Consider the following 27,917-nt stretch of genomic DNA (forward strand, 5'->3'; position numbering starts at 1 on the left):
AATCTATTGATTTTGAAGAAGGAGGAACACAGCTATACAGTGTATTTGAGACGAATGCACACTGGGACAAAGCCACTAGGACTTTGTTTTGTGGCACTGAATCTTCCCTTCCACAACTGACACATCTTTGGATTACATATCAAAGACCCTCACAAAGAACAAAGTTGGACATCATCCGCATTAAGCTCCCTTCTCTTTTCTTTTTCCCCTCATCTCCTGTTTCTCCAGAGTTTTTGGCAATTAATGAGACCTGAGCTTACTACAGATAGTCTTTAATCAGAATGCTTGGAATTCATTTGAAACTCTCAGTGACAAGTAAAGAACACTAATTTTGTATAACTGATACGAACATCTCAGTTTTGGGCAGAAAAGCAGAAATCTAAAGTGTTTTCCTGCCCTAAAAGTTACAGCTGCTCTGAGGGCCTTCCCTGTGTTGAGGGACAAAAGTAAACAGAATTATGGAAGGGCATCACTTACACAATACATATATGTAACACTAACCTGAATTTGATACAGTTAAACCCAGACAGATCTCACCCACAAAGTAATTTACTAGCCGCTGCTCATCATCCATTTGCAGCTCCAATAGCTGGGGGGAAAAAAATCATCAACCATTCTGGCCAGAATCTGGAGAATCTTCTATGGCAGACTCCTGTTTTGCTGTCACAGGCTCTGTCCTCAACTGCTCTGCCATCTGCCAGGCAGCCGCCAAAGGAACAGCAACTGCTTCATTGCATTAGCCTCTCCTGATTTGCTACTCCTCAACCCATTCATCACACGAAATGCAGCTCAGGAATTACCTCTTTAACTCATTTAAAATAGTTTCCTTCTGGTTGCTTTATTCTTGCAAACAACTTGCTCTGCATTCAAGATGGTATTATTGCTGTTCTACACAAATGTTATCTTCACACATGTAAATGAGGTCTTTCAACTGTATTATTTCTAACAATAAAATTGGAAATAATATCAATGATATCTCATATCATTGATGAAGAGATAAAACATAAGGTTATCTGAAAGAATTCCACAGGGTGTTTTCTGATTGCTTAGGTGTGGATTTTTCAGGAGAATGTTGCTTTAAAAATTCAAGCTCTTTGCTTAATAACTTTAAAATACCAGTCAAATTTAAAATTTAAAAGTAACCTACAATTCTGTATTCAAAGTATACATCAAAAGGCAATGAAGTATATGGGAATATCCATAAAATATTTTTTTTCCTCATTTTTGTTCCATAGACCAAAGTAGATAATGTATATGCTAGCAAAAATTTATCTTTCCCTGGTGAGTAAATCAATTTAATCTTTGTTTTTACACAGCAGTAAACATACAGAAGGCCCAACTGAACTAGCATTTAGCATTGTAGGCTCTATCTAGACAGAAAGCATTACCTCTCTTTTGGAGGTTCACTCCTAGACCTTGAAGCTTGCTTTTGGTCCGGGCCCATAGCTGGCTGTGACACTTCTGCTCCTTTCCTACGGTCAGGCTGCACACTGGAAGAGGAGATTTCCTGTGATGAGGCAGCTGCTGTACTCAGGGGAGTCTGTGACCTCGATCGCTCTTGAAGCCTCGCTTTCTTTTCTCTCGGTGCGTCCGAGCTTGCGCCCGTGGCCGTATCACTCAGCGTCCCGTCCTGGCTGGGCGACGGCTGCGGCCCGCTCCCAAAAAACCACGCTCCGGATTTTGTTAGGATTTCTTGTTGCTTTCGACATAAATTGCATACCCACATAACCTAGTTGAAGACAACAAGAAAAGTCAGTGCAGCTGCCTCCCAGAGCCTGGAATGCATGCTCACTACCGCTGAGCAGGTCCGGCCTCTGGCTCTCTGAGCTAGTGAGGCTGGTGCTCATGACAGGACCCAGAACATGCTTCTCCACTGGCTAGAGCCAAGCATCCTACAGGCACATGCTATGCGAGCTTCTCCAAAATGTCTTGTCAATATACATCAGTCCTACCTGTGGCAATCCTCCCTCAGCCCAGCCCTAGTTCTCCTCTGAACAGACACCGACCACATGAGCAGTGTTTGTTGGGGGGTTGATGCAGCGGGGAGTGGGTTGGGTTTTTTCCACTGGTGTGGATCACTGCCAGGACAGACAAGCCCACCAACCTGCAAACAGGACTTGTACCTCAGGGGGCAGTGCCCTGCCCAGCTAATTCCCAACTTCTGTGGTTACAGAAAATTGACACGGTATTTTCTTGTGAATTAATTTTCTCACATTGAATAATTCCACATTATCCTGCAAATAAATTCATTATGTACTGTGAATTATTTTAGCTACACCTACTGCAACTGCTTAGAGGTGTAAAGTAAAACCTTAAGAAATCTACTAACAGAAAATTAAATACATCAATGAAAATAATGCAGAAGTACCGTATTCTGTACTACTCGCAAACCATCATCATTATCTCTTTGAGGGATAGCTGCAAATAAAAACTTAACACACACATGTCCCTGTAAATCACAATTAAGTTGCATGCCTAGACTGTGGTGCCTAGGATTTTTTTTTTTAATTGGGGGGTTTAATTCCTTACACACAGATATACAGGAGCACACACATTAAAGCAAGACTTTATGTTTCCAGGCTGTATACTGTAGAGACAGTCTTATGTACAGGAGCAACTCACCAGAGAAAAAGAAATGGTTAATCAAGACTAAAGTATGTGAAAATTTAAGAAAAAATTTAGACAAAGAAAAAAACAGTTTTCAGAAAGAAGAAAAAATAGGCAAAATGTATGAAGGATATAGAAGAGAGAGATTTTTCTCAGAAATAAAAACAGAGATGAGAGGAAGCAAAGCTGATTATTATTAAGGAAAATGGTAAAGAAAATAATTTAATATAGAAAGTATATAGAAATGGGTAAAACTGCAATGAGGCTGAGAAGAATGACTGTCCTGGGTTGACTATATGATGCTTTTATCCCCAAATCGTCTCATTGGTTTATGCTGAATAATAATAAGTTTTGCACCTTTAAGACTTGTTGCAGAGAGTGAGAGGGGGGAGAGAAGAATCGCACAGTTCTTTTTTTTCCTCGCTCAGACATTGCACGTACTCCCCCGCATTCCTGCTCCAGGACTGTGTTGTCTGCGGACAGACAGACGGCAGGACAGAGAGCTCTCCTTTTGCTTTTGGTTAGTTTTAGCTGGCTGAGGCAAAGAAGAGTCCCTGGACTGTGGTTTTTCTTTTCCTTTTCTTTGGACCTCTTGGAACCTGCTCTGGACTGAACACCCAGGGAAGCACCGGCAGCTCACACCTGTGGCCACCGGGCCAGGCCGGGCCTGGCCTGTGAGAATTCCAGCACCAGAAGGACTGATAAGAGACTGAGTGAGCTGGGCTGCAACCGGGGGGTTTTCTCAATTGGTCATCTCTTTTAGAGCGGCAAGGGGTTTTATTGTTTTAATATTGTTAGGTTCTATTGTTTAATAAACAGCTTTTTTCCACTTTTCTTCAAGGAGGTATTTTCTCCCGGACTGGTTGTGGGGGGAGGGGCCGATTGAATTTATCCTCCTACTAGAGCCCCTCTGGGGACTCTCTCTCTCTCTCTCCCAAAATTTTGCTCTAAACCAAGACAGATACACTTCTTGGCGCCCAACGTGGGGCCAGAGAAAGTGGAAAAAAGCTTATTGTGTGCGTTGGTTGTGCTCACTAGCTAGTGAGTTAAAGCAGTCAATAGCCATGCTGCTGGAATTCGTAACATCTCTTGCGGTGGAGACCTTCATGTGGTTCTGGTCTCTAGACCTTTCTGAGGTTTCGATACCATTCTGGTCACTCGGATTATTGTCCATAATACGTAATTCTTACGGTAGACGGGCACGGATTGGAGTAGCTCTTGTGCTGGCCTTGGTGATAATGATTTATAGGGCATTTATAAAGATGCTGGCGTCTGTTTACGATATGTTTCGTCCTACCCTGCCTCCCAGTTCCAGTAGTATGTTTTGGGAATTTATTAGTAATTGCACCGAGTTTGTTAGAGGAGGAGCTGAGAATAAGGCTTTCCAGCCTTTCTTTTCCTTCTTCTCCTTTGAAGCTGTTATGTCACTGTTTGAGAATGTTCAGTTTCCCCTGAATGTTAAAGAGACCATCTTTCTGGTATTTAATCTGGTAGGCTTCCTCTATATAGTCTGGAGCTTCTCTAAAATGAAAGCTGAGATATCCAGAAGAGTTGGTGAGACCCCTGACCCAGAAGCAGATGCAGGCGTGGAAAATCCTGAGTGGTGTGGAGAATGGGAAAATATAGGCCAAACCCTGAAGGAATTTTCTGATCCTCTAGGCTGGGATTTTCCACGGGAACAAATTCAGAACCCAGCTGAGGTGGGGAAATACCTAAAGGAGAAGTGCCATGACGATTCGAACGAGAAAAGGCTAATTGCAATAAGCTGGGCCCTGGCCTATGCTTATCGCACTCTGTTAGATACTGTAGGGCAGCAGACAGAAGCAGGGGGGCAGGGAGATAAATCAGCTATCCCAGTCAGTCAGGCTGCAGCCAGCACGCCAGGCTCGAAGCCAGCTGCCAAACCAGATAGTGAGCCAAAGCCAGCAGCCAAACCAATGGCTGTTGCTACCAGTACTAGAAGTGGGAAATGCACGGACAAAACCAACCGACCAGCAGATGATGAGGATGATGATACAGGAGAAGGAACCTCAACACCTCCCGACATAAAATCAGGAGTCAAAGCAGCAGGTGCAAGATCTGATGCAAATATTGAGTCCTTTTCCCTGAAGGACCTTCGTGGACTACGGAAGGATTACACCCGACGACCTGATGAATCCATAATTAGTTGGTTAGTCCGTCTCTGGGATGCTGCAGGTGAGGCCACAATTCTAGACGGCACTGAAGCGAGGCATTTGGGATCCCTGTCACAGGACCCTGTCATCGATCAAGGAATGATGAGGGGGCTAATCCACAGAGCCTCTGGGCACGGGTCTTGGAAAGTGTTGCACAAAGATACCTGTGTGCAGATGATCTTTATATGCAACAAACACAGTGGAAGACCATAGAGCAAGGGATCCAACGCCTAAGAGAAATGGCAGTGGCAGAGATTATCTTCTCAGATGATGTAACAACTAGGAACCCAGACTTGGTACCATGCACGTCTGTGATGTGGCGAAAACTTGTGCGACTTGGGCCACATGAATATGCTTCTGCCTTAGCCATAATGAAGAGGGATGAGAGGGATGAGACTGTGCTGGATATGGCAAGGAAGCTCCGAGCATATGCAGACGCTGTGCATGGCCCAACACATGCCAGAATCTCAGCAGTAGAATCACGTCTGCAGAAATTAGAGGACAAGATAGAGGAGAACCACAAGAAGCTCAGAGAGGAGATTAAAGAAGACCTTCTCCAGATCTCGGCGGTACAGATCAGAGGTTCTGGTATCCAAGGCAGACGTTTCCCAGATGGCGAGAGAAGGTACACCCCACGAGCTGAGTTGTGGTTCTACCTGCGTGATTGTGGAGAAAACATGAGGAAGTGGGATGGACAACCTACTGCTGTTCTGGCACGACGGGTGCGTGAATTGAAGGAAGACAGGGCTGAGAGAGGGAATTCCACCAAAAGAAAAGCAGCTCCAGTTGCCCGTGGCCGAACTGCCAGGTATGATGATGATGACATGTCCGATCCCCTTGAAGGAACCTCCAAGGCATATGCCCAGGGAAAGAAGGATAACCAGGCTTAGAGGGGCCCTGCCTCTAGCCAGGTAGAGGCTAGGGAAAATCGTGTTTTCTGGTCTGTGTGGATTCGTTGGCCTGGCACATCGGAACCACAAGAGTATAAAGCTTTGGTTGATACTGGTGCACAATGTACATTAATTCCATCAAGACATGTGGGGACAGAGTCTGTTTCTATTGTTGGCGTGACAGGGGGATCCCAGGATTTCACTTTGGTGGAAGCTGAGGTGAGCCTGACTGGAAATGAGTGGAAGAAACACCCTATTGTGACTGGCCCAGAGGCCCCATGCATTTTAGGCATAGACTTCCTCAGAAGTGGGTATTTCAAAGACCCAAAGGGACTCAGGTGGGCATTTGGAATAGCTGCTGTAGAGAGAGAGGGTGTCAAGCAGTTGAACAGTTTGCCTGGACTGTCAGAAAACCCATCTGCAGTAGGACTCCTGAAGGTGGAAGAGCAACGAGTACCGATTGCCACCTCAACAGTGCACCGCCGACAGTACCGAACGAATCGAGATGCTGTGATCCCCATCCACAAAATGATCCGTGAGCTGGAGAGCCAAGGGGTGGTTAGCAAGACCCACTCACCCTTCAACAGCCCCATTTGGCCTGTGCGTAAATCTGAAGGAGAATGGAGATTGACTGTGGACTATCGTGCATTGAATGAAGTGACTCCACCGCTGAGCGCTGCTGTGCCGGACATGCTGGAACTCCAGTACGAGCTGGAGTCCAAGGCAGCGAGGTGGTATGCCACTATTGACATTGCCAATGCATTTTTCTCCATTCCTCTGGCAGCAGAATGCAGGCCCCAGTTTGCTTTCACCTGGAGGGGCGTGCAGTACACCTGGAACCGACTGCCCCAGGGGTGGAAGCACAGTCCCACCATCTGCCATGGACTGATCCAGGCTGCACTGGAAAAGGGTGAGGCTCCAGAACATCTGCAATATATTGATGACATCATTGTGTGGGGGAAGACAGCAGCAGAAGTGTTTGAGAAAGGGGAGAAAATCATCCAGATTCTCCTAAAAGCCGGCTTCGCCATCAAGAAGAACAAAGTCAAGGGACCTGCTCAAGAGATCCAGTTTCTGGGAGTGAAGTGGCAAGACGGACGGCGTCAGATTCCCACTGATGTCATCAACAAGATCACAGCAATGTCTCCACCATCCAGCAAGAAAGAAACGCAAGCTTTCCTAGGTGCCATAGGTTTTTGGAGGATGCATATTCCCGAGTACAGTCAGATCGTGAGCCCTCTCTACCTGGTCACCCGCAAGAAGAACCCTTTCCACTGGGGCCCAGAGCAGCAACAAGCCTTTGCACAAATCAAGCAGGAGATTGCCCATGCAGTAGCCCTTGGCCCAGTCAGGACGGGACCAGAGGTGAAGAACGTGCTCTACTCTGCAGCCGGGAACCATGGCTTGTCCTGGAGCCTTTGGCAGAAGGTGCCTGGTGAGACTCGAGGCCGACCGCTAGGATTCTGGAGTCGAAGCTACAGAGGGTCTGAAGCCAACTATACTCCAACAGAGAAAGAAATCTTGGCTGCCTATGAAGGAGTCCAAGCTGCCTCAGAGGTAATAGGCACAGAAGCACAACTCCTCCTGGCACCCCGACTACCAGTGCTGGGGTGGATGTTCAAAGCAAAGGTTCCCTCTACGCACCATGCCACCAGCACCACATGGAGCAAATGGATTGCTGTTATCACACAGCGCGCCCGTATTGGAAACCCGAATCGCCCTGGGATTCTGGAAATAATTACAAACTGGCCGGAAGGTGAAAATTTTGGTCTCACTGATGAAGAGGAACAAGAAGTGACACGGGCTGAAGAAGCTCCACCATATAACCAGCTGCCAGCAGAAGATACACGATACGCTCTTTTTACTGATGGTTCTTGCCGCATTGTGGGAATGAACCGGAAGTGGAAAGCAGCTGTATGGAGCCCCACACGACAAGTTGCACAAGCTACCGAAGGAGAAGGTGGATCAAGCCAGCTTGCTGAACTCAAAGCTGTTCAGCTGGCCCTGGACATTGCTGAGAGAGAGAAGTGGCCAAAGCTCTACCTTTACACTGATTCATGGATGGTAGCCAACGCACTGTGGGGATGGCTGGAAAGGTGGAAAAAGGCCAACTGGCAGCGTAGGGGAAAACCGATCTGGGCTGCTGATGAATGGAAAGACATTGCCGCTCGGTTAGAGAAGCTACCTGTGAAAGTCCGTCATGTTGATGCCCATGTCCCCAAGAGTCGGGCTAATGAGGAACACCAAAATAATGAGCAGGTAGACCAGGCTGCAAAGATAGAGGTGTCAAAGATAGACTTAGATTGGCAACATAAGGGGGAGTTATTCCTAGCTCGATGGGCCCATGATGCCTCAGGCCATCAGGGTAGAGATGCCACCTATAAGTGGGCACGAGACCGAGGGGTGGATTTAACCATGGACAGTATTTCTCAGGTTATCCATGACTGTGAGACATGTGCTGCCATCAAACAGGCCAAGCGATTGAAGCCCCTGTGGTATGGTGGGCGGTGGTCTAAGTACAAGTATGGGGAGGCCTGGCAGATTGACTACATCACACTGCCCCAGACACGCCAAGGCAAGCGCTACGTGCTCACAATGGTGGAAGCCACCACTGGATGGCTGGAAACCTACCCTGTGCCTCATGCCACTGCCCGTAACACTATCCTGGGCCTGGAAAAGCAAATTCTGTGGAGACATGGTACCCCTGAGAGGATTGAGTCAGACAATGGGACTCATTTTAGGAACAGCCTTATCAGCACTTGGGCTAGGGAACATGGTATTGAGTGGGTGTACCACATCCCCTACCACGCACCAGCTGCAGGCAAAGTGGAGAGGTACAACGGACTGTTAAAAACCACATTGAAAGCATTAGGTGGGGGATCTTTCAAAAACTGGGAGCAGCATCTGGCAAAGGCCACCTGGTTAGTTAATACCCGAGGCTCTACTAACCGAGTGGGCCCTGCCCAATCTGAGTCTTTGCATAGAGTAGATGGAGACAAAGTCCCAGTGGTACATGTCAGAGGTTTGTTAGGGAAGACAGTTTGGATTAATTCTGCCTCGAATACAGACAAACCCATTCGTGGGGTTGTTTTTGCTCAGGGACCAGGTTACACATGGTGGATAATGCAAAGAGATGGGAGAACACGATGTGTACCTCAGGGAGATCTGATTGTTGGGTGAGACCTATGTGTAAATATCACTGTTTGCTGAATGGTATTACCATTGTCTGTGTATAGCTGTATAATGGATGTATAATGTATGTGTTTGTAGAGTTAAATTTATATTAGTTTTAGTAGTAAGCAGACGATATGGGGATAAGGGGTGGAATGTCCTGGGTTGACTATATGATGCTTTTATCCCCAAATCGTCTCATTGGTTTATGCTGAATAATAATAAGTTTTGCACCTTTAAGACTTGTTGCAGAGAGTGAGAGGGGGGAGAGAAGAATCGCACAGTTCTTTTTTTTCCTCGCTCAGACATTGCACGTACTCCCCCGCATTCCTGCTCCAGGACTGTGTTGTCTGCGGACAGACAGACGGCAGGACAGAGAGCTCTCCTTTTGCTTTTGGTTAGTTTTAGCTGGCTGAGGCAAAGAAGAGTCCCTGGACTGTGGTTTTTCTTTTCCTTTTCTTTGGACCTCTTGGAACCTGCTCTGGACTGAACACCCAGGGAAGCACCGGCAGCTCACACCTGTGGCCACCGGGCCAGGCCGGGCCTGGCCTGTGAGAATTCCAGCACCAGAAGGACTGATAAGAGACTGAGTGAGCTGGGCTGCAACCGGGGGGTTTTCTCAATTGGTCATCTCTTTTAGAGCGGCAAGGGGTTTTATTGTTTTAATATTGTTAGGTTCTATTGTTTAATAAACAGCTTTTTTCCACTTTTCTTCAAGGAGGTATTTTCTCCCGGACTGGTTGTGGGGGGAGGTGCCGATTGAATTTATCCTCCTACTAGAGCCCCTCTGGGGACTCTCTCTCTCTCTCTCTCCCAAAATTTTGCTCTAAACCAAGACAATGACAAAAGTGGGAAGGAAAAATATGCTTGAATTATTTTGTGCAAACACAGGAATGATGCAAGAGTCGCAAAATTGTGCAGTGCTTAAAATAAAAAAGAAGAGGAAAAAAACACTTAATGGAAGAAACTTAAACAGGACAAAGTTCTGTTACTGAGCTCTTTTACTCTCTGCCCTGTGAAGGTAGTTCATGGCTTACAAGGCACGATGAAAACTTTAGGCACCTCACATATTTAAAATAATTAACATTTATTTAAATAGACTGTCTTTGTAGGTCTGAAAACTACATTAGAATTTCCAAGTGCATTCCTACACTGTTTGAACAAACCACACAAAGAAGACATCGAACTCTTTACTCTCTGTCAGGATTGCACCTTTATCAAAAGATGACTGTTATATTTCTTCTGTTTAAGAAGGATAATAAAGTATCTACTAATCCTTTAATTAAAAAGGACCCAACCTTAATTGAAAGCGACAGTCATTCCAACAGGGGCATAAACATATATCATGATGAAAACAAATAACACTAAGTAGGATAATAGAAACAGCAACTTTGACAAAGATAAATTCTAGACCTCAAAACGCCTGGATTCCAAAATGTCTAATTTATTCCATCTAGTACACCTCAAAAACCAGCAATTCAGTTTATTAGACTACGTGTTCTAAACAGAATAGACTTTTAGTCTATCAGATTATTATTACAGGTATTCAAAAAAAAAAAAAACAAACAGAAAGGCTAAGAGGAAAAAAAGACACATTTTGAAATGCTTTTATGTGATCTGCCACAGCTGTTAGTTCATTAGACAGGAAAAGTCTGCATGCAAATGCGTCTGTGTATGAAATCCATGTCAATGCTATAAACCAAAATCAGTAACAAAAAATGTCATTACTTGCATTTTATCAGTTTCCAAGAAAGGTTAAAAAAGTGTTAATAAAAAAATTAATCAACTAGAGTTTGTTTAAAGGATAAGGAATACTTAAGTAAATTATGCTAATTAAATTGCATACGTGTGTACATATGCAAGCCCAGTAACATACTTCCTTTACAACTTAATGTATTAAATAATTTTAAATATGTATAAATTATGTAATAAACTTCAAGAAAATACTGTTAATTTGCATAATCACCCTTGATACTGTAATTCATTTTATGCAAAAAATATTATGAGATAAAATCAAATAAGAATAGCTAATGCACAAAGAGACTCAGAAAAATACAGAATACTGAAAGAAGAAATACTAGACAAGTAAATACAAACCCATTTTCTTACAGCTATTTTTAAACTCTGCCTCTTGGACACAATACATACCAATCAACACAGATTACACACATAGGAAATCTGTATTATACTCACATAGAAGCTATACTACCACCCTGTTTAGGAATCTCTTCAGGAATTAAAAAATGCTACAGTCGCCTTGAGATCTATTCGGTCCAAAAGGAAAAATAATAAAAGTTCTTCTTTAAGAGAAAAATAAATCAAAAATTGAGGAGACAGAGGAGTTTCAGTGACAAAACTGTATATTGAAAAACATTTTTAGAGAAGTATGTGGAGCAAGCAATTCAGCAGCATGCAGGAATTATATCCTGATTGAATATACTGGGATGTGGTCCAAACTAATCTAAACTAAAGCAGGTCTGTGTAATAACTTATCTTAACAATCCACAGATGTTAGGCAACCAAACAAATGCTCTGATGAAGGATTACAGTTCTCTAATGTGGCTTCTGGACCTCCACGCAATGCATCAGTAAAATGAAGAGCGTAAGACAATTTTACTCTGGCCTGTCACTTCAAAAATAGTTTCTGTTTACTCTCCTCTAGACAGTGAGCTCTGATGAAGTGCTACAGTAAGCCATTCAAGACATCCAGAGTCTGGTTTTTGTTTCTGGGTTTGTTTCTGGTTTATTGCATCCTTGCACATGTCAATGCAATTTCACACGTGAAGCTGTTAAAGAGAACCAGTACAAGGGGGTTCTTCATTCAGAGGGTTCATATGCATGGCTCTGGAAAAAGGTGCATTTTCACAGCATAGCAAAGGGTTCTGGGCTTTACTGCTACATAACAAAAAAGACCAGTGGCACACACAGGACTTAGCACATGTGGTTCAGCAGTTCCCACACAGATTCATGTGGAAACTTGACAGGCTGCGTGAAAACATGCTAGAAGGATCCCATGCTTGCCTTCATGTGGAATACAGAGTATTTCATTCACAGAAAAAATATTCCTCAAACTTACTCTTACAGGTACTGCTGAATGTGATCCACAATGAGGAGGAACAGAATTCCTGTACTAACACAACATGAAATTCCAACTTGAAAGAGCCCATAGTAAGTAATATATATATATATATCACTATACACACAGAAAAAGCATTTTCAGTTACAAAAATAAGAATAATTCTACATTATTAAATATTTCAAATCTGCATTTTAGAATGCAGAAAAAAGGCTTTATTTCAAAATCAAATTTGGAAACTCCCAAACATGCACTGGGAGGCTAAAGTCACATTGTGGGGAGCACAAAAGTTATACTGAATTTATGTGACACATGCCAGGCAAAACTCAGACTGAGGTCAGAGCAAGTTCCCCAAATCTTTCACCCAACCCCAGATTCTGAGGAGGGTCCATAAGGAGCACACTCCTTTATGCTTCCTGAGTTTAGAAATTGAAATCACACAGTTAGGATGACTCCCATGCATCCTGCTTCATCCCTATGCAGCAAATTAGGTAACAAGTGTGCTAACAGAGCAGGCCACGAGCTATTCCTTACTGAACCTTCACACTACCTTAATTATTTCCCTTCTGAAGGGTGTACACACAACATTTTTTCAGGTTGTTGATTTAATGTACATTCCTCCTACGCACTTTTGGAAGACACTAGTTATTTCAGACAGATCTAATAAGGCAGACCCTCTTCACTGCCTGAGGCACCATTAACTTCAGCAGGGCTCTGCCACCACCCTGTGTCATCTCTTGAAAGCCAAAGAGAAGAAACTATAACAATTACCTCCTACAAAATTTTCATTCACAAAATTAAGTTAGATTATGCATCACTTAATGTTTCTGAGATAATATAAAAACATGCAGCAAACCATGAAATTATTATACAGCATTGCATTTATCTCTCCTGCTATATCAAAATGATTTCTGTAATAAAATCCTAGCTAAAATGCTATGACCACTTCGCTCCATTAAAATATAAATAAATAAAGTGGAAAATATGCCTGAATACTTACATTAGTCCAAAATCTTAATAAATAAACAACTCTACCTTTCTAATGAATGTGTGCTCGTAAGTCCAAGTTTACACTAAATATATTTTTCAAAATGTACAGACAGCTGGGTGCATCCAATAGCTTCTGCTCAGCAAAAGGGAAGGTCTTCTCCCCAACTCTCTCCTCTCTTCCTATCTGGGTTTGTTCTCTCCCTTTCTTTCTCACAGGAAGGTTCCCTGTGCCACATACTCACTTTTATACTGTTCCTTGACAGTCAGGTTCTCCCAGGAGCCACTTGTATTTAAAAACATTGCAGAAACTTATCTGTATTTTCTTAAACTGGTTTCATGCTCTGTCACGTCTATTTTTTTCATAGAGGGAATGATGAGTAGTAAAATCATGTGACCAGAAACAAAAGCAAATGGGGATAAGGGTATGTTTTGCCTACAGCACTGTCTCAGCATCTTCCATCAAATTACATTTTGAAATTACACCAATACTGGCACACTAGACTTGCACAGAAACACTTTTGAGCACTGAAGCCAAATGGCACGAAACAATCAGTATCTGTGCTAGGATCTCTGCTTCAAAGCAAGGTGACTCCAAACAAGGTGCTTCCTGGAGGTGCACCACAGAACACTCCAACTCCCCACCTCCCAGGAGAAGTTGATAAGAAAATGCGAAAGGCAGAAGACCAAGAGTGTGCCAAGTAGCCTTGTGTCAGTTTACTCACACTGATACTCTAAAACTTAGGAACAGTCCCAGATTACATTCAATTTATTAGTAAAGAAGCAACAGAGGAGTCTAGGTTCTGATTTTCCTAAAGTCTGGATTGAAGGGTTCAACAGGACTATGCAATTCTCTGCTGCCCACCTCTCCAATCAGGGAGAGGATCACTTTGCCCATGATGATGTTCACCAGACATACAGGGCTCAGCCATTTCAGGACAGTGATAATAAGCCATTTTAATTTAGTCCTCTGTTCTTCTATTCCTATGGAAGCAGATTTTCTTCAGAACTTAGGTTTTCAGCTAGATATTTGTATTCCAGTTTGGCAAGAAAAGGAAGATTTTGCAGGCAGCTGATTGGGCTTTTTCCTATTTTCTGCCCACATCCTACAACAATGTGCTACCCCACTGGACAAATGCAATAAAAAATTGCACAGGCATGGAAGTTTTCAGGTCATTATATTCTTAAAAGTTACATAAAACGTGCAGCTCTATAAAATTCCTATAAATATTTCATTAGTGCAGTCTTTTTCGGGGTCACAGAATCGACATGGCAATTCAACCACAAGACACGTTCATAGGAAATGAGGCTGCTCACAGAACTACCTGTTGCCTTAAAGCCTGTGGTGCCATTCACAAGCTTGACTGAGAGCTTCCAGGAGGGATGTTTAGAAGTCTACTTTACCAGAATTTTCCACTTGCACAAGAGACTGCACCTCCTATTCTTTTTCTGCTTGCCTTTCTGTTAATTGTTACATTTTCAAATGAGATTCTATGTGTACAAATAAGGATCTGAGAAAGACGCCTAAATTGTTTCTGTCTACACTGAAATTACTGTAGGCATGCCAGGTATTTAGGTCTCCAGCCAAAGAGAGTCCACTCACTTTCATGTAGAAACAGTGAAATAAAATAAAATCCTGTGTCTAATGAAAGCCTAGTGCCTGTAGCAGTAAGTCAGCATATCCCAGCTCGCTGCCACAGGAGTTAGGTCCCATGTGCCAGCCACATGTATGTGTCTTATGTACCTAGGGCAAAAAAAGTGGCATCAGATGCCTACTTTTAGGCAACTGAGCACACAGTCCATGTACTGATCCTAATCATGTTCCTGGCCTCGGTTCCTAAATCCACAGCTAAAAACTGCCTATAGGAGGGGGAAAGGATGCAGTCGAGCAGTGATTCAAGAAGCTAACATCAAAAGGGCATTTCATGCTAGTTTTGTTGCCACTGCTGTTAGCAAAAATGTTCTAGTCATTTTAATTTTAAGATTAAAAAAAGAAAAGAAAAAACACCTTTCTTCACATGCCCTTCTGCCAAAATCTCTCAGCTACTGCTGCCAATCTTTCAGAAAGCTGCCGACAACTTTCCCAAAAATTAAACATTATCTAGAATAATCCTGCAGCAAACTGAGTGTTGGAACTCAGACACTTAGGCAACTATAAAGTAACAACATGAAATATCATTCTAAAACAACACACTGCCATGTTCCAGACACTATCCAGAAGTACTACAATGTAATGCTCTGAGAATATCTTTGGAGCTCAAGGAAGAAAGCAAAATCACTAGCAGTGAAGGCGGTAGCTGTGTCTAAAACTTCACAACAGCACATTTACATGCAGTAATTTAAATATTCTTCCCCTGCAAGTTCTTTTCTAAATCTGCTACACAAAGAAGTTAGTACTAAAAAAATACCACAAAAACTGCATTGTCATAGTTACTAGCTGTGATCTTCTAAATCTAGGTCTCTTTCCTCATAGCTTAGATTCTTTTTCAACTTTATTTCTCTTGCCTGAATTTCCTTTGGTTTCTTCTGATAACACAGTAGCCACGAATTCCTAGTCACATTTTCTGTAACATCAATCTCCATTTTTCACAGACGATAAAGCTACCCTAGAAATTATTATCACACAGATAATTTTTGTGTATTCTTCTAACGTTCTTAAAAAAAAACCAAAAAGGTTTTATATATCTATTTGGACATTTGGCTGCCTTGATGAGCCACAGAAGCTGTACTCCTCTTAATCACTTCATGGTTCCCATAGTTACAGATACACATAGAACACAATTTTTTTTTTTACATTACAGAAATCTGACAAAATAAGGTAAATGGTATGAAACAGCTTTACAGTCAGGACTGACATAAAGTTTTAGTTCCTATTCATAAAACAGAGACAACTCTGTTTATCCACTTCTACAACTACAAACCACAGTAAAAATAGAGAAATGCTCAGAACCACACTGTCTTTAATCGTGGATGGGTATGTTCATAATTTCTGTGGGACTTTCATTACAGCACCATTACTTATCTTTTTATACTCTTCTTTTATATAATACATCTTTTATATATATACATATAATTATTTATAAAAAGCTCAGGGAAAGGAAAGTAAGTGGGTCAACTGGTGCAGGTCATAGGGGAATTGATACGCATGAAATAAATTTTGATTTTTTATTCCTAGACATACACCAAAAAATATTAAAAATAGCATTATGGATTCTACATCTTTGGAAATATTCAAACCCAGAAGAACACAGTCCTGGCAACCTGATCTACTTGGACCTGCTCTAGGCAAGTATTTGGACTTGATGATCTCCAGAGGCACCTTCAAACATCAAAAACTCTGTGAAACTGAAGAATAAAGCACTGATAACAGCCTTGCTGTTCTCCTGCCAGCTATGTTACATACTTTACTGCTAGAAGGCCTGCCTCTTTCTTGTTTCACTATTTTACCCAGGTTTCTGCCCTAAAGCAAACCATACATATAATCTGAAGATCTGAGTGCAGAGGCTCTGAGCTCACATGAGGGACTTTGGAAAGCCCACAGCATGTTGACCCATTTTCTTCACAGAGTATACACCATGATGTATGAACATAGTATGAACAGAGCTACTTCCTCAGCTATCCAAGAGCTTAAGGTTACTTCTACCAAAAGCTGGTGGAGTGACTGAGTGTGGAAAGCTTCCAATATGATATAGTGAGAACCAAGTTGTCTTATATTTATAGCATATATGTGTCTGTCTGTATACATATATATATATATATATATATATATATACACACACATATCTCCAGAGATTTCAGAGATTAGGTCTCTCTATCCTGTGTTGAAGAACTGTGTGAACAGCTGATGGCATCCCCCCTAGGTTTGAGAGGTCATCTACCTAAAACATGTATTTGAGGTTCCCAACCTGTAAAATGCCCTGTTGGGTTAATGAGAAGAACATACTGGCCTTGACTGCCACCAGGAGCATGGGGTCACCAGGAGATCTGTTCTGGGCACCTCTGCCTGCAGAGGCAATTCAGAGGAAAGAAAAATGAACACAGGAAACAAGCAATGCCTACAGACACTGCTTGGACCCACAGGAAGAGACAGTGGAGCTGAGACTAACAGAGCACTAGGAAGATATGATGCAAAAACTCAGGGGCTGTGAGGAAGAGGATTATTACTGGCTGTAAATAGAGATAGAAGGCAACAGAGGATGGCTGGCAGTTAAGGAATACTCCTCATGGGAATGAGCTGAAAATACAGCAGTGACAATCATGTTAAGACAAAGATTTTTATGGATGATTTAACAAGCTGCCAAAGGAACATAAGGGAGCATGTGCAAGCACACGTGGATCTGTCAGTTATAACAAATGCCCAAAATCCTCTTTGGAAGAACAAAATGTTTGGGAGAAGAAAAAAGCATGCTTTTGACACATTGCAGGATCATCTCATTGCAGAGATCTCTGCCATGCAGCTTGACAGAAATCTTCTCTGACCACTTGGATTGATCATCTTTCCACTCACACAGAATCACGATTTATGAATGTGAACTCTGCTTAGGCAGAATTTTCCTCCGTGCCCCTCCAACTCCTATGCTGAGAAGTTCTGGCTGCTGAGTTTTCTTAGAGCTCCCACACTCCCAAGTCCACACAAAGCCAAGAATAAGTCTGTCAGAGCCTTGCAACCAGATTGTGAAATTAAGCATCTAATTTGTGAGTGATACAGTGGGAGGAGAGTGGCACCAAGCATATGCTTCCTCCTGTGCCTGGGCAGCTCCACACACAGCCCTGGCTCACCACCACTGCCTGGGACAGTCCTACTGAGGCTGAGCACAAAGATGTGAACTGGTTTCTGATCTGTTCCAAATACTTTTTTTTACATCACATACAGATAAATAGTACTAAACAGAGTCCAGATAAACCTGGAAATGTAAGCTTAAACAAAATCATTATAAACCTCCACCAGATTGATCCTGCATGTTTTAACTTTTCTTAAAAAAACAAAAGAAAGCTCTCAGTGAAAGAAAATAAATTCTCAGTGAAAGAGCAAAACTCACAAATTAATACTTGTGAAATATTTAGTTTCAGGGAAAAAAAAAGGCACCATGGTGGAAATTAATTTAGCTGGACAGAATTTTTCTGCTGGGGGAATGTTGAGCATTAGACGGTACCTTTAGTATTTGGCACAATTACTACTACCCAGCAGGGTTTTGACAAGGCACCAAATAGGATTATGCCTTATACATGTTATATCTATTCAGGTTTCACCATCTATCCTTTTTTTCACATAATAAGAAATACTTAAGCCTGACTTTCTGTTATGAATGTAAATGCTTATATCCTTATAATTATGAAAAGCCTAATTATATGCTTATAATCCTTATAATTACAGAAAGCAGATTCTTCCCATCACAACAACTTCTTATATATTTAAAACTAGCACACACTTTATTTGTACAATATTCTACCTTACATGGACCAGCAACCTGAGCTCCTCAGACAAAAAAGCTACCAGAGTATCCTGAGGAAACACAACATACTGTGAGATTGCTCAACATCTGATTTGCAGTTACTCCCTTACCAAAAGGATGATACAGGTTTTTTGGCTTTTTGTTGTTTGGGTTTTTTAAAATTTCATCTTTGTTGATCCTACCTTCTGAGATGTCCATGGTCCTTTCTTTTAATTCTCCCACCTCTCGCTCCAGGTGCAGAGTCTGAGGCTAAGTTGATTAAGTCTGTGCTATCTGTGCTACCAAGCTCGAGCACAAAGGAACCTCAGTAAATCTGGGATGGAAGATTTGAGGAAGGGGAAGAGAGAATGTCAGTGTTCTACAACAAATTTGAGTGGATATTTCAGATGTATTAAAAAAAAAACAACCGGGGAAAACAATGTTTTGGTAAGGAAAAGCGTAGATTTTTAGGAAAGTAAAGACCATGGGAGACTGAGAAAGGGTTAAACAACTGTGGGTCTGAATATGGAAGATTCAAACGATAAGGAAAAGGAAAATGGGGCAGGAAAATGCACCAGGAATTCTGTGCCAGTATAAGAATATTGCAACTTTTTAACTGATCTAAACAGCACATTGTTGACAGCAAATTTACAGACTATACCCAGTACTAATATCAGAGGTTTACTGTTCTGAACTTGCAATACTACTGGCAGGCCACACAGGGAAAGAGGGAAGTTTCAATAGGGTAAGATGATGTAAAGCAGTGCAGAACAATACACTTAGAAAAATCAAACAGTAATGACATTTCATTATCTGATGAAGCTACTGTTACAAAAACAGGTTAAAATTTGAGATCAGAACTTTGCTAGATGAGGAGAACCATTCTGATCTTCTGCACTTACCTGTATATTCTCAGATATCTAATCAGGCTTTGTAATTCCTAAACAAATAAAAGGCATATAGTGCAGTGACAACTTAAGGTTATTTGGGGAAGAGGCAACAGTCAAGGATATTTTGCCTCTTTATTATCTGAAATAGAGGGATGCCTACTCCATGGTGGTACAAATACAGGGACCATGAACTGGACTTGTGCTCACATGCCTGTTCAACAGAAGCAAGCAATCTTTTCATCAGGTAAGGGGTTTTCTGTGTTGCACGTTTCTGTGTGTGTCAGGAGTTAAATTTAATGGCCAGTTAGATCCCTTATATAAAAGGAAGACAATCATGTCAGCAACTAAAAGAACTTTCTTATTCCCTGCTTGGTAGAAGGTAGCTTTGCCATAGAAACAGCTTCCAGAGCTGGTGAGATCCATCTACTGTTGCCAGGACTTGGATCACCTCTCCTGCATACTGATATTTGCTCAATATACAGTCATATTTGATGTAGCTGAACACTAAACACAAACATGGAGTTTGCAGGAAGCAGGAGTACCTCTGATCACATTGTATATCAAAAAATAACTTTCAGATACATCAGCCTTCTGCTGGGTTCAAAGACTGTGCCCACTTTGTGAACTGCAAAGATCATTTTCACCAAGATGTGTGATAAACATTCTATGCTCAGTTACTGTTCTCTCAGTTTTGATTTGATCCTTGCATGTTCTTGTGACTCCATCTTTTGAGCTTTTTTAATTCAGATTATATAACACTGCCAGCAGAATGATGTCAGCCAAACAAATCAACTTTAGTTATTTAAATCCAAAACAGACATAATAGAAAAAATCAGACAATTCCACCCTCATCTGCAGTCACAGGGAGAGGTTTTCAAGAATATATTATTTCAGTAGTATCTATTCTTTCTAGAATCTGAGTTTAATAAGTCCTTTGTATTTCTCTCTAGTTTATAATTAATTTTAACTTTACACTGGAATCAGGTCAGTAGACTACATATTTATAAGGTTAGTTTTATTCTGGTTGTCTCTGTAAGTTTTAGGTGATTATACTAAAACCAGTGGTTTATCCCAGCTTAAATACGACTGGTTTACTGGGGGTCAGGCTCCTCTGGCCCTGTTGTCTTTAATAACTTTCCCTTAACCACTTCAGTTCTTTAAACAAAAGAATACAGGGAAGAAGGGAAGATTTGTGAGAGAGGTGGCCAAGAAGAACAAATGTCCAAGAGGACATGGATGAAAAGATAAAAAGGTTCAAAGTAGGCTAAAGAGAAAAAATAGAAAGACAACAAGTTGAGGAAAAAAATGAGAGATGGACGTCAGGGAGAAAGTAGGACAAATATCAGAGATTATGAGGAAACTAGTGGGTTGGAAAAACAACAAAATTGGATTGTTTTGTTGTCACAGAGCAAAAGTGCATTTGGAACAGAGATGTCACATGGACAAATAAAACTTACTTCAGAGGAAACTCTACTTCCTTTTCTTGGTTTAAGGTTTTTTCCTTTGGGTTTAGTTTTTTTTCTTCAGAAAAGAAAGAAGGCATTTGGGGATTCAGGGTTGTTTTTCTTTTAAGAGAAATGCTTTTAGGTGAGCTTTACATCTCTTCAGGCATAACTAGCATAAGACATTACCAAGCCCACACACACGTGCACTATGACAAACACCTTAAAAAAAGCTGACCAGGACTCAGTGCACAGCAGAAAACAGCTCCAGATTGGTTGTGAAACACTAAAGCTCTAAATGCAAACAAAGCACATCCAGCAGCTTTTGTAATAATCATGCGGCACTGCAGTCTTTTATTTGCAAATCCTTCACTTTTTTCCTCCCTGCTTATTTTAAAGAAACAACCTATTCTGAAGTTTAACAATCAACAAGTAGAAGAGGCCTCTATTTTTCTATGCTGAGCACAAGTGATGAGAGTATTGCTTCCCTTGTAAGAATTTGCTGCTTGCAGACTATGACAGAACTGAAAGGTTTAAGATCTGCACTGAATGTCATGCTCTGCCTAAGACATATTATAGTACCAAGTCCTCTGTATGATTTTAATGGCTGTGCTTCAAATTAAAGCAGAAGTGACTCTTCAATTTCTAAATCTACATATTTTTATTTCTCTCCCTCTCTATTGTGTAATTACATCCAAGCATTTTGTTTGAAAGGGTTGCTGAGACTATGCCATGTCACTTGCTGTGCAAGCACAAGCAGCTTCTCTTTGTGAAATGTTTATGGTATTTGCTAAACTTAGACTTCCCAAAATGTTTATTGCACAGAAGCCTAAGAATCACCCTATACTACATTAATCTTGAGCAATGTTCTCTTTCCTTGCTGTTTAAAGTGTGGGAATCTAAGTTCTTTGCACTCATTTAATACAATAATATGTGACATTTAAATTGAAAAAGGAAATTACTGGGCAGCTAAAGTCAGCCATCCAGAAAACTAAGACAGAAAATAAGACAGAAAAAAGACTGAGACATAGATTTAAATAAACTCAAAAGATTGAGTTTATCAGTAAGATAAACTGCTAGGAAATAGTAATTACTGTTAAAATATATGCTGGAGAGGCTATATACTTAAAAGGACAGAAAAATAAAACCAAAATAGAAGCAAGAAGGAAAAGGTGATTTTCTTAGCCAAGAAACACCATGGTAGCTACATTTATAACATAGACATGGCAAAAAATAGAGATTTTATTTCACAATAATCATTTAAGAAAACACTAAAAATGCAGATTCCTACCAAACAAACCCAAGGCCTTAACCAACTGAAAGGGCACAGAGCACCCTGTGTCAGATGAGTTTTGAGAACAGAGTCAACTTACAAGTAATATAAAGTGTTGTACATCAGAAAGCTCTTCTAGCCATAATTTAGCACTTCTGAAAGAGGGGCTTTTAAAAGCAAATGTTAGAATAGTTAAACCCCAAATGTGATCTTTCTGGGGCTAAAATAGACAGACAGCCATGTTATGTTGATGTGAGTTTACAGTTAGCTCTGTGGTCATCATTTAACTCATTTTCATCCACATGGTGTATACAAAGTTGCTTTTGTATGATTGTAATTTATTACACAATGTATAATGTAACAGTGGAATGCTAAGTGTAGCATTATTATCTACTAAATATTTAATTATAAATTACCTTATAATGGAAATAAAGCCTGTAACACTGCCTCAAAAATTGCCAAATTGATATGGTTTCAAAATTTAATTGTAATTAGAAAAACTAACAGAAGTTGAGAAAAAAATGAGAAATGAAAGAAAGTGAATAAGGATAATGCAACCCATGTGCCACTGATTGCATAAAGGATAGAAAATTAAGAAAACACGGAAGTCTTCCAAAGTAACGTTCTAAAAATCTGTATCATGCTCTGAAAACAAGCTATTGTTTCCTGCATCAAATCCAAGGATTAAACCCAGTGAGCCCACAGAAGACAGCAGTAACTGCAGGTACTTATGGCCAAGGAAGAGGAAGTGATTAAGTAGAACATGGCAAGCTGATGCCATGATATGCAGAGCTACAAAAAGAAATGGGCCTTGCCAGCCCCAGGGTGAGGGAAGGAAGAGGGGAGGAAGTACTGCAGTGCCCTGAGCAGGGATTCCCCTTCATCCTGCAGACAAGACCATGCTGGGGAAAGTTTTCCTGACAGAAGCTGCAGCCCCTGGAGAAACCACATGGAAGCAGGTATTTTTCCTGAAAGACTGTGGCCACAGAGGGAGCCATGGGCCACAGCTGGAGGAGGAGGGAGCAACAGAGGAGAACTATTATGGACTGGTGCCAGCCCATGCCTGATGCCCTATGCCACGTGGCTCGATAAAGCAGAGGAGTGGGGAGTGGAGAAGTAAAGTTGAGACTGGAGAAAGGAGAAGCAGATGGGTATTTTAGGTTTTGTCTTTGTTTCTCACAATCCAACTCTATTTTAGCTGGCAGTAAATTAAATTAACCATCCCCAAGCTGAGTCTCTTTCACCCATGGTGGTAGTTGGTGAACCAGCTCCCTGTTTCTATTTCAGCCCATGAGCTTTTCCACCTTATTTTCTCCCCTTGTCCTGTTGGAGCCTCTAGCAGCCAGACAAGGTCAATCCACCGCAGAAGCCTCTCTAAAAAGATGTACAAATGAAGAAATGTGTAAATCTTTTTTTGTGAAACAAACTGCATAGCAGTTTTTTAGAAATGACTGAAAGCCCATCTACAGCCCTTGGAATCTTGAGTTTATCCTCATAGTTTTCAATGGGAGAAAAAAATCATCTGGATGCATTTCAGCAGCAGCTCAGATAGATTTAACAGTCTTCTTAATCAAATTTAACTTTGTCATGAACTTCCTTATCAAGAGACTTAAAACTCAAGTTATTTTCTATGCAATTACAGTCACTGAAGCATTGATTTCTATTTATCAGTGGGCCTTACTAATAGAGGGCCAGATTTGTCAAGCTTTCAACTCTCTTTTCAATGGATAACTTGGAAATTGGGGCACGTCGTCTGGAGAGAACTGTACCTAGCAGTCTCAACAGAGGTTGAGACTTCACAAAGCTTTTGCTGCAGTAACTTTTGAAGGTGTACATATCTCTCTAGCATTACAACAGGAGCACAGTTTCTGAGAAACTAGGTTAGCGTGACTGCCTGCCAAACCTGCCTGAAATTTGTACGGCTTGAAGCATTGGGCTTGCTCCTTGTTTGGCTGCATGGCTAACTACACCTGCCTTTGGTATCCAATTAGCTGCCTGTCATCTTCTTTTTACAAAAAGAAGCAGGTTCTCCTAAGACAACTAGACCAATTTGGTCTTTCCCCAATCACCATCTTTGTAGGGAGAATTGTAAGGGGGCACAGTATTCCCCAATGAGTTGCAGCTGTGTTAACACCTGTGAGTAATTAAGAGCAAGGGACATAAAAGGGTGGAGTCAGCCAAAGAGTTAGAAGACTGCAAGAAGAGCTAGCAGAAGGCTGCTTAGCAGAAGGCTGCTGCAAAGACCAGGAACCTGAGAAGAGAAGAATCCCACGACCCGAGGAGAGGGTGAGGACCAGAAGAGTCCCTGGAGAAGATGGTGAGTTCCCCTGTAAGGGCTGAATAATATCAGAAGAAGATTGACCTCAGGAGAGGGTTGGAGAAGCTTTGGACATGCCAGGGCTCTGTGGCAGTCTGGCAGCAATATCCTTCATTGGATCACTGCTGGATTAGCTCCAGATGCTTCTGGCTGGGTGCTTTGGGAAAAGCCCCTGGAGGGGATGGACATGCATCAAGAAAAGCCTCTGGAGGGGATGGACTCTGTCATTGTAATGTTTACTGTAATGTATTAGTGTTTGTTGTAATGTTTACTGTAATGTATAAGTATTAGTGTAAAGTGTTTAGGGCTACTGTGACCCACTGGGACGGAGTGGGGGAGGCGGCGTTGGTGAAGCTGAGAGTGGCAGGTGGAAGCCACAAGGAGGTCTAGACCTGATTATCTCCAATCAAGACACCTGGAAGTAGGTGAGCCACCAACAAGCAATAATGGGACATTTGAAGTCTTTGTTTATGGGGCATTTGAGGTATTTACTTTGCATTATGACCGCCTCGACAAGTAGAGATAGATGCTGGTGTAATGTAACTGGTATAATGTATTACTGTAATACATAAGTATAGCTGTATAATATATTACTGTATATGTATAAGTATTGTTGTGTAATGCATTACTGTATATGTATGAGAATTGTTGTAAATGTGTCTAATACAACAAGTGCTGTGAATTGTTGTAAACGTGTTGAATACAACACATCTTACCCTCAAGAAGGCTAAAACATTCTATCCTTGATTAAGGCTTTTTATTCCCTTAGCCGACTTGATCTTTCTAAAGCTGAGTACTGAGCTGAACTCTACCATTCTCATTATCTGAAAACTGTGCATAGCAAATTTTCAACAAGAGTTTGTCTTCTCATTGCATGGTCAGAAAGTTAAAAAAGATTTTGGTCTTCACAGGCCTATGAATTATAGTCAAAAAATGGAAAAGAATTTACCAACATGAATAAGCATATCCTAAATAAAATACTGAAAATTTAAGTGTGGTTCAGTACAATTTTCAGTAATATACAATATTTGCTTGTCAGTGACTGTAATGTAGGGGGAAAAAGCCAAATTGAACCCTCTCCAGTGGAATATATTCACAACTTTCCACATATCACAGACTGCATAAGACCATACACCCTCTTTTAAGGAGGTCAATTCATGTAGGAGACAAAAGGTTAAAAAAGAACCAGCTGGTGCATGAATTGTCAGGTTGCCTGTAGAGGAGAAAACACGTAGGTTTGCGCAGAAGATTCAGAGCGAGTGTGTAGAGTTTCATTGGAGACAAGACTAAAAATAGGCTTCTGAATGTGTCTAGAGACCATTGCTGCTGTACAATTTCCTACTGTAACTGATGAAAAACTGTTGTAGGATTCAACTGCCTCAACACTGGCCTTCGTTCCTACCTTCAATGCCCTACCATTTCCAAAATATGAGTGTGGAGCTGTAAGGTACAATGTGGGTATGACCTGAGAGCCAGCCTGACTGGGGCAGCTGCTGGGAGCTACAATAAAACTCTGCAGTACCTTACAGGGCACTTGGTGACTTGGGGCTCTCTCTGGCTAAACAGGAGCCACAGTTGAGAAAGATGCAGAGCTGGTTTAGTCTAGTTCAGAGCAAGCAGAAGCACTCTGGGGCATGCTGATCTTCCCCCATAAGTATTATGAAAGCATAAACCCAACTCACATATAATGAGCTGGGTTCTCATAATATGAGTCCTCATCTAGAACTGGTTCCTACTCAGTCTGGCAGGAAAATGCATTGACTTAATCTCCTTTGGACACTTCACCAGTCTCCTCTTTAATAGTCTACACAAAAGACCAAGAGGTAAGCTCCTCTAATATCAGCAATAGGCTCTACTAAACACTCACTGGTTGATTAGGAAAACATCAGGGGTATGGAGTGAAGGGATATAACCTGCAACACAGGACATCCACAAGAGTATGTTTATATCTATGCTGAAAGCTTAGGGGGCAAAAAAACCCCAAACAAAAAGATAAAGTAGATTAATTCTTCCTTAGTTTAATTCCTTTGTTGCTTTTTCTGCTGCATTAAACTTTCATGGGCAAGAAGCTGTCTCTGAGGTCTCTTGACCCATCCACAAAGGCAGTAAAATGAGTCCCTGAAATAGTCTAGAAAAGCAGGCTTCTTTACAGCTAAAAGGACTGATCCAAATAATCCTGAGGGGTAAAGCTGCCAGGCTGACAAAGGTCTTAAGAGCAGTTCACTGATGAACTTTCAACTGCCCTCTCTCTGTAGAAGATATTTGGTCAGGGAAGAAAAAAGTAATTTTGCTGATGCATACACAGCAAAGGTATGAGCTTTGATCACTTACCATATGTTGCAGAGAAAAAGTTACACTACCAGTATTAAAATCCCAGCAACATACATCCCAGCAAAAATTTCTTCCAGTCATGACAATACAACCATCATTCCCATGCTCATCTATTTCCAGAGAGCCCTAGCAACATCTGCTCATCTCTATGATTAATCTGCATTTCTCAGTAATACTCAACTTTTCAGAATGCAATATCTCAAACAACTGTCCCAAAACTCACCACGACAAAGTATTTTGCTATGGGAGCCTGTTTTTTATGAACAAATTAACAAAAAATATAATAGATTATTGAGAAATTAACATCTAACTCCAAAGATTCCATAAACCTGTTGCATCTAAGTTATTTGACAGGTGTTTTAGCTGGAATACTGAAACTGCACAGTACATGATTAAATTTCAGCCTAAATAATACAGCTTTTTGGAAACCTCAATCTGGATTAAAAAATTATTGGGTTTTATCTGGTCTTTACAGAAATTCAGATTACATTTTGTCCAGATTTTCATTTAATCTCTGACCAGTCATTAAACAACTGGTAACAGATACTTTATACCATTTTATAATCACAGTTTTGGAGAGAGTTTGAATTTATCTCTGTAGGAAGGCTGATTTGCAGATGGGTCCTTATATTAAAGGAATTTGAAGAAACTCACAAAATATTACAGGAACTTTTTCTATAGATTTCCTTGCTTGAAATATACACTTCTATGTTCAATTATGCTTAATAAAACCATGTACCTTAGGTATATGGATGACAAACTATCCTACATCCTCTCCAACTGCAGCACTGGAGATGTATAAACAGAAAGTATCCATCCCTTAAGTAAAATTAAAAAATGCTCTAGAAGGCAAAATATATAAAAACATAGAAGTGTCTTTTATCTAGGACATTACATGGCTAAAAATACACTGAATTTTAATCCTGGATGAGGATTAAGTCTATTTATGATAAAAAGAGAAACAGTAAGAGAGCACAGATTACATTTAGCCCTCATAATTTCTTTGTTCTCTTGAAATTTTTTCAGCTACTTGTTGATTTCTCATAATGCATAATAGGTCAAAAATCTTACCAAATCTCTCTTTGCAGTAAGATCTCTTTCTGGCTAAAATACCCCTGGTTTTGTGGTGCCAGAATAGCCCTGGAATTCAGTTTACTAAATTTAATTCTAGTTAGCATTCCTATGTTATTTTATAACTACTAAAACCAAACAATTTTGCCTCAGCAGTGTACATAACTATGAACATTTTAAATATTAGGAGTCATACTTAGTCCTAGCCCCCACATATCACATTAAAAATCCCATCACATAGAAGAATCTTACGTGA

At 41.1% G+C, this 27,917-nt stretch overlaps 1 protein-coding gene across 17 annotated transcripts in view; it reads right to left on the minus strand.

Annotated features, from left to right (window-relative positions):
- Positions 1–27,917, minus strand: part of RIMS1 (regulating synaptic membrane exocytosis 1) — a 316,106-nt gene that overhangs the window by 159,582 nt on the left and 128,607 nt on the right. For all 17 annotated transcript variants that reach the window (XM_030945482.1, XM_030945475.1, XM_030945480.1 and 14 more), the window contains exon 4: positions 1,389–1,729. In XM_030945482.1, the coding sequence (XP_030801342.1) occupies positions 1,389–1,729 (341 nt within the window). The remainder of the gene's footprint in view (positions 1–1,388; positions 1,730–27,917) is intronic.

Source organism: Camarhynchus parvulus, chromosome 3 (assembly GCF_901933205.1).
Source record: "Camarhynchus parvulus chromosome 3, STF_HiC, whole genome shotgun sequence".
Taxonomy (NCBI): Eukaryota; Metazoa; Chordata; class Aves; order Passeriformes; family Thraupidae; genus Camarhynchus; species Camarhynchus parvulus.